This window comes from Cyprinus carpio, chromosome B4 (genome assembly GCF_018340385.1).
Source record: "Cyprinus carpio isolate SPL01 chromosome B4, ASM1834038v1, whole genome shotgun sequence".
Taxonomy (NCBI): Eukaryota; Metazoa; Chordata; class Actinopteri; order Cypriniformes; family Cyprinidae; genus Cyprinus; species Cyprinus carpio.
This window is the reverse complement of record NC_056600.1, coordinates 9884401-9896182: the sequence shown is the minus strand read 5'-3', so window position 1 is coordinate 9896182 and position 11782 is coordinate 9884401. Positions and strand designations below refer to the sequence as shown.

Genomic DNA, 11782 nt, shown 5'->3' with positions numbered 1-11782 from the left:
AATGTGAAGAACAGTGGGTCTCCATGGAGTTGAGAATCAATGCATAAATGGACACATCATGCACAACTATCAAAAGCAGCTGCTGCTGGATTATATTATGAGCCAAGGATGTGTGCACTTTGGAATAAGATCATTTGTATAATTTCAGTTATTTTGTATTTTTAGAGTATGATATGTCGCTTTTTTGGCAGGACTGTTTAAGCTTTAAGCACAGCTGTAAAGAAAATATATCATATGTGCACTTTTTAACACTCTTTAAGTCTTTTTTCCAACCCCTCTTTAAGTTCAGATCGCCATCAGTGGATAAGCTTTTGTCCTTTGATAGAAGAGCATAGGTCAGAGAAGCATAAAAATCAGAAGAGCATCTGTTATTAAAGGAATAGTTCACCCCAAAATCAAAATTTTCAGGGAATCTACTTTATATCAGGCCATCCTAGATCTAGATGATCTTGTTTCTTTATTGGATCAGAATTAGAGAAATTTCGCACATTACATCACTTTCTCATCAATGGGTCCTCTGCAGTGAATGGGTGCCATCAGAATGACAGTTCAAACGGCCGATAAAAACATCACAATAATCCACAACATGATTCCAGTCCATCAATTAACGTCTTCTGAAGTGAAAAGCTGCATGTTTGTAAGAGAACAACCCACAGGGTATTTTAACTTTAAACCATCACTGAAAAAGTCATCTTACATCATAATCTGTCATCATATTTGTTTGGACTGTTTTTAATTTTACAAATTGCTTGATCAGTGCATATTTCTCTCCTGATTCAGAATAGACAACCTTTTCACTGGATAAAGCAATATGATGGACAAATAAATATTGTGTATTTTAACTGGAACCAATGGTTTGAAGTTAAAACACCTTAAAGTTTCTTACAAACATGCAGCTTTTTACTTCACAAGATGTTAATTGATGGACTGGAGTCCTGTGAATTACTTAGTGGATTTTTGTGATTGTTTTTATCAGCTGTTTGAACTCTCATACTGACGGCACCCATTCACTGCAGTGGATTCATTGGTAAGCAAGTGATGTAATGCTAAATTTTCTAAAACTGTTTCAATTAAGAAACAAACTTGTCTACATCTTAGATGTAGCTTATGGCTTGAGGGTGAGTACATTTTCACCAGGTTTTTATTTTTAGGTGAACTATTCCTCTCTTTAACCTTATTTTTTACTTGTCTTCATTCACATTGACTCTAATTCAGTATGTTATGAAATCTTTGTTACACTATTATAAAAGCATGTAGAAACTCATTTTAAACTGATCTGATTTAGAATAAATGCTGGTCATATATTATAGTCAATTATGCTGAAAATAAAATGATGTAAGCAAATTATTTGAAATCATGTTTAGATGCTGCCTGACCAAGGAGTTAGTAGATCCACATTCCTAGATGTCAAGTATGCATATGTTTAATTTATTTAAAATACTGCAATAACATATTGCTACCACTTTTATTTATAAGAATACTTATATTTCATCATCATTTTTCTTTCTATGCAACATCATTTATGTATACATGTTGAAGTTGTGTATGTAATTCATTTCCAACCATAGAACATGAACCATAGTATTTGTATAACCAAATTAAACCTTCCAGATGAGGAATGAATCTGGAGATCTAGACTTAATTACACATTTTTTATTCATACTTGTTCTTTTTGTCCTAATATAACTGTAATGGTCTCTGTGTTTCCATAAGATGGATTTTTTATGTGAGTTATACATAGGCAACAAGCAATCATGGAAGAACATGGGAAGGAGAAGTCTCAGTTAAGAAGAACAACCTCTGTATCCCAGCCTGCCGCTGCTGCAGACTGATTTATTCACAGGCACTGCATACCGAAGGTAATTAATAAATTATGTAGAATAGATTAAATTTGAATGAAAGCATAATTGTGCTTATTATAGCAAATATTGAATGTCAGTTGAAACAGTGCCTCTAATAGCTTAAAACACTTTAGCACTAATATAATTAGTTTATTTCTGTTGAAAAACATATTGTCCATATTACTGATTTGATGAAGAGAAAATTAGATAAGGATCAGAGTGGTTTTAATAAGAATATTAGACAGTGTTACACTGGTTGCAACCGAGGCACAATGACTATACTTTTGTGCAAGATTTTTTTTTTTTGTAATAATCATTTTTAATCATAAAAAGGGAATGATGGTTATAAACAGCATGTTTGTCTGCTGTAAACACTGAACAGTCAAGTGGAAATCACAGGTTCAGCTTTACAGACTTCCTGCAAAATAAATTTGCACCCATATTCACAAGCCCTGCTGAATGTGGCTCATCTATTATCTTTAGTGTACGTGTAATGTACAACTGGTGTTTTGTATAATATTTACATTTAAATTTAGTCATTTAGAAGATACTTTTTCCAAAGCAACTTAGAAATGAGGACAATGGAAGCAATCAAAATCAACAAAAGAGCAATGATGAACAAGCGCTATAACAAGTCTCAGTTAGTTTAATGCAGTACATGTAGCAAGGTTTTTTTTTAAATAATATAATAAATAAAAAGAAAACGATAGAATAGAAAACGAATAGAGCAAGCTAGTGTTAGAGGTCTTTTTGCTTTTGTTAATTGTATAATAAATGAAAAGAAAACAGATAGAATAAAATTTTTTATTATTAATTTTTTTATTTAGTGATTTAATAATTTTCTCGATTATTTAATTAACTAATTTATTTATTTTGTCATGTCACAAATCTTGTATTTTAAGCCGTGTGAGAATAGAGGAATAGTGTGATATTAGGACAAGTGCGCTGTTGAAATGCAGAGAGGGTAACCAGTCAAGTACAGAATAAAGGCTATTACTCAGTATCACCTAGAGAGGGCGCCAGATACACAACAATTCTCCATCAATGCGCCAAATGTAGCCTTCTATGCGTATTAATAATGAGCTTGTTAAGGAGACAGATTGCAAGACTTCTCACGTCAAAACAGCTAGTTTCTTTTCACGCTATAGATTAGAACACTTGCATAATTAAATACACAAAGCCTTTGGACGTTTTTAACTCTATTCTTGTACAGCCTGCTTGTTTAATTCCAGAAACTTTTTTGACAATTCTGAAGTAATTACCTGAGTTCAATTTTAGATGGATAGAGACAGATGAAAGGTGCAGAAGCTGTGCAAGCGATTGCTTTGATCTACAAATTTCAGAATCATCGCGTAAACATCCTCCGGCTATAGAGAGACATGTCGAGTTGGTAAAAGTGTTTAGAAGAGATTGTGAGGTTATAATCTTTTTCCATATGCAATTAAATATCACATATAATATAAATATTCACAATTTTAATAGGCTATATCATATCAATATAAATAATAATATTAATATAATTAATAAACATTCATTTGTGTTCATGTCGCCTATTTAATTATTCGTTTGTACAAATATGCAGATACTGATAAATATTTTTCAATTAAAATCTGTATTTTGCTCATATATGTGATTTTTAAGTATAACAATTTTAATATTTTGAAAGACACTACTAGTATGAGATATATATAGTATTGATTTTACGTTTTTAAAGTGAAAAAGGCACCCTTTTGGAGCCTGTTGATTTGCTATTTCAGTTTGCATAGTCCCTCCCTCCTTGAGAGTGATTTATGTACATAGCCCCTCCTCCTATGAGTGCTTTATTTGCATAGCTCCCCCCTTGATGAGTGGTTTTGCAGTGAATGATGCAGTGGTTGGTGAAGGCGTTCTGAGCTCTCGAATTACGCAGCCAAAGTTGGGAGCAGAGGCTTGCGTTGGCGTTTTTTTTTTTTTTTTCTTTTTCTGGTGACTTACCACAACACTAAACGATTTGTCACTACGCGCGCTTGTAGATTGGGTTTGCGCGTGAAATTTGTTGGCAATACATTCCTCTACTGCTTCGAGGACAGGGCGCGCCACAGGAACGCGCTTTGGGCTTTCTTTAAAATATCAGGTATAAGCCTAACATTATGAGGTGCAGCCATGGCAGGCAAGGGTAAGACAGCTGCGAGGACGCTGGAGGATTTAACGCTAGATTCCGGTTATGGTGGAGCGGCGGATTCCTTCAGGTCGTCCAGCGTGTCGCTCTGTTGCTCGGACACGCATCTGTCGTATGCGCATGGCGGCAACTGCTGGCATCTGACTGAATCCATGCACAGCAGACACAACAGTTTGGACACGGTCAACACAGTCCTGGCGGAAGACACGGAGATCCTGGAGTGCTCGGGCCAGTGCGCCAAACTGCCCGAGCTGGAGGAGGACGTGCCGTGGAGTCTTGGAGAGGTGGAAGGCGCGCTGCGCAAAGACGAGGAGCTGTGCGTGGGGAACGCGTCGCGGGAGATCCTGGCCAAGCTCTCCGCGCTGGTCAGCCGCGCACTGGTGAGGATCGCTCGGGAGGCGCAGCGCCTGAGTCTGCGTTACGCCAGATGCACAAAGCACGAGATCCAGAGCGCCATCAAGATGGTCCTCTCGTGGACCATCTCCGTGAACTGCATCACTGCGGCGCTCAGCGCGCTGTCGCTATACAACATGAACACGGGCGATAAGTTCAGCCGGGGCAAGTCTGCCCGATGCGGGCTCGTCTTCTCCGTCGGGAAGTTCTTCAGGTGGATGGTGGATAGCCGGGTGGCCCTGCGCATCCACGAGCACGCGGCGATCTACCTGAGCGCCTGTATGGAGAGCCTGTTCCGAGAGGTGTTTAGCCGGGTGCAGAGGAGCGCGCTGGTGGAGAAGGAGAACGGAGTGCCAAAGTTTTCCGTGGAGTCCCTGGAACAGGCCATAAATAACGATTCGGAACTGTGGGGTCTTTTGCAACCGTATCAGCATCTCATTTGTGGCAAGAACGCAAGCGGTAAATGTTTACACTTTTTTTAGGGTTACGCTTTATTGTAAGGTGGCGTTGTTATGATGTAATTACATAAATAAGTAATATTAACTACATGTTCTTACTATAGGGTTACGTTTAGGATTAGTTTCTTGTAATTATACATAATGTAGTAAGTATGTGTAATGACCTTAAAATTAACCTTTCCTATTTTAGTCTCAATAATAGTCAACCTGAATATTTAGAACGTGCTTTTTATTTATTTAACCAAATCATGCACTTTTTGTCATTGAGTCCTGCTGGTTTTATGATGCAATTACGTTGAAATGCACCTGAACTCAGCCACAAACCTATTTTGAGGTCAGTCAGCAGTTGTTCTACCTACTTACCACCTACTTACCTTCTTTTTTTTTTTGATAAAACAACTGAAAGTGTGTTTCATAATAGCTGCCAGCATGCACTCTTAAAATACTTTACCAGCATCTAGAACATCCACTGAACATTTCCATTGCATAAAAGGTACTTTTAGTTATCTACTAAGAAACAGTGGTTCTTAAGAACTATTTGGCGAATGGTTCTCTGTGCAACCCAGAGCTGTTGTTCTGTGGCATCACTGTGAAAACCCCCTTTTGGAATCTTTATTTAATCAGATCCCTGCACCTCCTCGGTTGGTAACATTGTGTATGATCCCAGCTTCATAAATGATGTCTGCTTCTCTGCAGCACTGTTGACTTATTTATTTCTCTGGGAGATAAATAACTTCTGTGGGAGGACATGAGTGAGTCCCAGCAGGATGTTTGTTTTCAGACTTCTTATTCATTTAGACACTATAACAGGTGCAAACACAACGGGAAGGGCGTCACACTGTGCCGCAGTACCTTTTCCCTCCACCTGTTGAAACTTGATTTTGGTTTCTGCCATGAGGGGCTTATTTTGATGATATAATCAAGGAGCCTTATAAGTAACATTTAAGGTTGCTATCAATTTCTGAATGTGATTATCAGCCACCACACGTTGAGCAATCAGTTTGGGCTAGGTCTGTTTTATGTTTGAGTCAGATTCCAGCAAACCATAAAGATTCCTACAATACAATTCCACTCTTTGCTATTCATGACTCAGCTCTAGGAGTTGACACACTTTGCATTATCACAGGCATGCCTGTGCTTTCTCTGGAAATCTGATGTGATGGACAGTTGGAGAGTATACCAAAAGATCAGAGATACAGAGATACAGATACAGAACAGAGCCGCATATCTGTCTTCACATTAACACTGTTTGTCACAGTAATCTGCAGTGGCCACTCTATATAACCCCCCTTTTATATGCAATAGAGCAGGTAACATACATTGTTATGCCCATTAGGGCAGGACTTTCTTTGTTTATGCAAATGTTTTTTAGCTGCAGAAAACTATCTTTTACTCACCATTATGTCGTTACAAACTCATATAACTTTATTTTGTATGTAGAACACAAAAGAAGAAATTTTGGAGAATGTAAAAGTTGCTCTTTTTCATGCAATTCCAATGATTGGAGACTGAAGATTTTTAAGGTTCAAAAATTGGCTAGTGTAACTAAGTATATGACTTCAAATGATAGAGTAAAGACTTCTACACTGTTACAAAAAAATCTATTTCAAATAAACAATCTTTTGAACATTATACATTCATCAAAGAAACTTAAAAGATGTATCCTGTGTTCTACAAAAATATTAAATGCATCTGTTGTCAACATTGATGATAAGAACACTAAATTAGCATGTTACACTGATCATGTGACACTGAAAACTGATGCCTGAAATTCAGCTTTGCTGTCACAGTGATAAATTACTTTTTAAATTATATTAAAATAGAAAACCGTTATAATATTTCACAATATTAGCATTTTACAGGTTTTTGATAAAAATAAATGCACCCTTGGTGAGTATAAAATATTATTTAATTTGTTTATTTTTAAATCTTACCAAACCCAAACTTTTTAACTGAAGTGCATTTTAATTTAAAATTAAATTAATTTTTTTTAGTTTTCTAAATTGTTTTCTTTATGGTGCTTTTACATTTACATAGATGCATTATAGCTCCAGTTTCCATTTATTGTAATTGAAGAATGTACTGGATGCTCTTTTTCATACAAATGTTATCTTTTTTGGAGTAATTTGTTTCATTAAAAGATTTTGGATTTATCCTTGATGGAAGGCCACTATTATATTGCAAAAATTATAATGAAACATTATGTGATCCAAAAAGTGCTTTGTTTCGTGTCACGTCTCGTTTCTTTTCTCTTTTTTTGTACCTGCCCTCATTCCAATGCCGAAATTTTGGCAGATTTTCTGCAAGGTCTTGTGTTTTTTGCAGTGTCAAAATGGCCTTAGAAGGTTCAATTTTGGAGTAAATTGGTGTTGCTCTCAGCGGCTTTCAGAATACAGCAGTAATTGCAGCACTGGTTTGTGATCAGCTCCTATATCTCAACCTTATACTAGACTAGAAGCAGTAAGACAGCCCTCTTTTTATATGAGCACGTCCAAGCTTGTTATGAATTGCTGATTTGTTGATTAATTGATATATGTGGGTTTCTCCTCTATGATTATCTCATTTTCTCCCTTTACCCTCGTTCTTTTCATGCCCGGCTCCCTACTCTTCTCGAATACAAGAATGGCTGTCCAACAGTGTATAGTTACTTGAATAGTGGTTGTGGTCAATTTTCCGTGGCCCACCCAGCAGGGTTGATTATCGACACACGCAACTGACAGACCATTTACAGGAATAATGTGCTCTCTTGCTGCAAGAAAGGAGGAGGACAAAGAGACAAAGTTAAAGCGAAAGATGTGGAGGGACACATTGAAAAGATGACAATGTCGGAATTGGGTGGAGAGAGGTGATAAATGTAAATAAAATGATACTGAAAGAGAAATGACTTGAGGCGAGAGGGTGGAATGAGAAAGTTGGAAGAAAATTAGCGTGAAGACACCAATATTAGGATAAAAGAGCAAGAAGGACTGTTGATAGGGTTCTGTGTCTTATGTAGGAGGTGGAAATCCGAAAGGGCCGTGAAAAGAGCAGACTGTGAGTCCCAGATAAGCCAAGAAAATGTAATTTTAGTTCTTGATATGAAGGGGTTTTGTTGTCTCCCGCAAAATATTGCATCTCTTCAATTTTGTTCGGTGCACAAGCTGTCCCTCCACATCTATTATTGATGTATAGCTAATGTCGCATCTCGATTTTGGTGTAATTTGTTTTTCATGAGTTGCTGAAAGCAGTCGTTTCACTTGTTACTTGTCAAGCACATATAGACTTCACGTCAGTCAGGAAATTAGAGTGTCCCCTAAGACGGCTGAAAAGTGAGAGGTAGTTTCACCGCCTAAATGTGCTTGTGAAATGTTGCTTTGGGGTGTTTTGAACTCGATACCAATGCAACAGATGTTCTGGTGGCTCCAGGGAAGCTTGTGAAGTCTTTGATGTATCATGTTGTATGTATGGCAGATTTAGGACAGTAGAGCAATACAATAATAGTCAACTATGATGATTTAAAATGCAGTGAAGAACAGCCGGAGGCCCAACTTACTTTACTGAAGTGTTGCCTCTTCCATATGTTATTTATAAAATCTATCAACAGCATTTCTGGTATATATATCGATAAGATTTTTGAAAGAAGTGTCTTATGCTCATCGAAGCTACATTTATGTGATCATAAATACAGTAAATGTAGTAATATTGTGAAATAATTTTACAATTTAAAATAACCATTTTTTATTTCAATATATTTTAAAATGTTATTTATTTCTTTGATGTCAAAGCTGAATTTTCAGCTGTTCTCCAGTATCACATGATCCTTCAGAAATTGCATAATATGCTAATTTGGTCCTCAAGAAAAATATCTGATTATCATGCTGCAAATAGTCCTGCTGGTTAATATTTTTGTTGAAACCGTGATACTTTTCCTTTTCCTGGATTTACAGAATTGAATGATAATATCCCTTTTGACTGGATTGTAAATTGATGCTTGAGAACCAGATCAGTCGTGAACAAATTATTCAGACCGGTTTTGTGAACCAGATCAACTGATTGATTGAAAAGACTGAATAGAACGATTCAGAAGTCTGACTTTGAAATAAAGTGCACAAGATATTTTTATGGTGCTTTTGTAGCACCCTATGGAATCCATTTTAACATTTTAAAATACCAAATTAGATTAACAAAACATTTCTGATTAATTGTTGTTTAATTACGTTTTAAAGTTTTAATTAAATTTTAATAATCAAAAACCATGTCTAATCCTACAAGAAAGTCATATGGGTTTGAAACAACATGAGGCTCATTAAATTATAATTTTTTTTTTTTTGATTTGTGTTATCCTATAGTCAAATGAGAGCAGAATCTTGGTCATCATTATCATGAAACGCCAAAGCTTGTGTTAGTCACGATTTGTCCTGTAGTCTGTATCTCACATCATTCCTCCCACACTCTTCTGATTGACCTTGCCTTAATGTCAAAAATCTGTGTGTATCTCCAGTTCTGACAGTCCCTGATTTGCAGATATCAGGCCCTGCCATGTAGCTCTGTTAGTTACATATTGGTTTGAGTTTTAATCAGCTGCGGATTACTCTTTGTAAGATTTCAGTTAGTAAATGCTGGCATCCGCTACATGATGTATTGATGGGGTCTGCTTAGTCAGTGTGCATGGTGTACTGCCCCCTGACCTCTCTGAAGGATTAGACTGTAGGAATGCTGCTCCAGCAGGTGGCTGATGAGTATATTCTGAGCCCACGCTGAGCTCAGGCCAACGGTGAAACACACTGTCAGCCATGATTCTCTACAGCATGGACAGCTTGCAGCCAGATTTCTCCCACTCCACACCAGCCTGTGGGGAGCATTTAACTCATAATTCATTGATACCCCTTGATTTATGATGCACCATTTCTGGTCCATAAACTGATCATTGTTTTCATGTTATGTCTGGGTATAGCCAACATGTGGCCGATATTAAAATTTACACTTTTTTTTTTATGCAACATGTGGCCGATATTAAAATTTATTAAATATAAAAAAATAAAAAAAACTTGTTTTAAATAGTCTAAAAAAAAAGAAAAAAAAACTCAGTATTTTAAAGTACAGAATATATGTTAATTTTGAGATTTGCTAAAGATTACATTTAACAGTGTTAATAAATTGATAGTGTTTTTGTAGACTAACTTTAAGTGAGCGTTAGATGACAATAAAGGTAATCTCAAAGGTAATACTCATCCCTAGTAATTTTAGGTTAATTTAATTTTAGGCATCATCCAACTTGAGGTCTGAGTTGTTTATTTGTTGTTTAAGTATTTAATTATTTAATCAATATTCATCTGTTATTTGCAAATATAATAGGCAATATTATCCCACAGACAGAATAATCAGCCAATCATAGTGACATGGAGGCACCGCACTATTACTTGGGCTGATTTACATAATTTTGAATCTAAAATTTTGCACTATTGTGGTCATTTTATTTTTATACTATGAATTTAGTTTCTTAGAAGGCTTTTACATAAGGCACAGCTAGACGGAGCGCAGTGAAACAGAAAACAATGCAGAGGTCTCAAGATGAGTATTTAAAACTTGACTTATATTGTACTTAAAAACGTAATTGCTGTGGAAGAATGTTGTGCAATAAATGAAATGCAGTGGGCAGTGACGGTTTTTAGACAACATCATAACCCATACCTAATTTCTAAGATCAACCTGATACTGCTTCATTGATTATGAACACCATCTTTAATGGAGATCTTTAGACATTCCCAAAGGCACTGCAGATCACGTTTGCATGCCACACTTCTTGTTTTCTGCAGTCACGTTTCAGTCTCTGTACGCCAGTGGAGCATGTAGCTGGTTGTAGATTCTCCATATTGACATGTAAGATTATTTTGCTAAATCCAATCTATTTGAGGTCTGCCACTGCGAGCTGCAGGAACACTGATTTCAAAAGGATGCTTTCATGGTAGACTGAGTTCTTGCGTCCTTGACTGCCTTTTGACATTAAAGTCGCGTTATCCTTTCAGATGTATTGATGCAGTCTACAATATAATTGCATAATTACAAGGCTGTTCAGAAGTTGCATGTTTTCTTTCCATGAGCAACAAAAGCCTTGAGCTGTCACAGTGTTTGTTTCTTTTCTTTGATTTTCTTTCTGTAGATATGAGGAGTGTTTTTAGTGTGGACAACTCTGAGTTGAGAATTATGTCCTGATGATTCTCTGCAGTGTTGACCTGTGTTTGAGATGAGAAGAGGAAGTTAAATGTGTTTATGTTGTTAAATTCTGATCAGTTTTGTTTAAAGACCTACTGAATTCAATTTACTTTCTGATGTGGATACATTTCCTTTTGAATCATGTATTGGTATGCATTGGCAGAGATTTTTATGGATATAACATTTAAGTATGGGTCAAAAAATGCAAAGTAAAAAAAAAAAAATTCTGATGCTTCGGGTTCAGTATATTGTTACAATGTAAAGCCAGTTGTTTAATTTAGTAACTAACATTATATTTAAAGCATTTCAAGGCGTTATATCTAAATAACATTTATATTTACTTTTTGAGGAGCGGGGTCCCTCACAAGGGGATATTAATAATTAGGAGGTCCAATTTATATGTATATATTTACTTTATGTGAGTGTGTGTGTCCTCAAAGCTAATAGACATTGGCTCTCAGAACTCTTATTTTGATTTCATTGAGTCTTTAATGTCAGCAGTCAAGAATGGTCAGGAATTTCAGATCAAATAAGTAGATATTATGTGGCATAGTAGAAACGAGACGCAGTTGTTGCACTTGCCATTTACAAAATAGTTTATTTCCATTGAAACCATGGTTTAATGTTTCATATAATCTTTAAAACATGCCCAGAAGTTCTGCAAGCCCCATGCGTCATTTATTTTACATTCCTCCAAGCTTTGCATTATTCAGATGACTGTTACAGTTTTGCCTTCATTT

General features: G+C 36.2%; 1 protein-coding gene across 4 annotated transcripts in view; it reads left to right on the top strand.

The window, feature by feature from the left end:
* The window catches only part of LOC109079730 (ankyrin repeat and BTB/POZ domain-containing protein BTBD11-A), a 130548-nt gene that overhangs the window by 7738 nt on the left and 111028 nt on the right, over window positions 1-11782 (top strand). The window contains exon 1 of one of the 4 annotated variants that reach the window (XM_042721887.1): window positions 1721-1859. The exons of 1 other annotated variant lie outside the window; for it this stretch is intronic. Coding sequence is in view for 2 of the 3 variants with exons in the window: in XM_042721883.1 (XP_042577817.1) it covers window positions 3984-4851 (868 nt within the window). In the remaining variant the exon portion in view is untranslated. Of the gene's footprint in view, window positions 1-1720; window positions 1860-3689; window positions 4852-11782 lie in introns of those variants that run through there. 2 more of the 4 variants (XM_042721883.1, XM_042721885.1) reach the window with 2 other exon arrangements.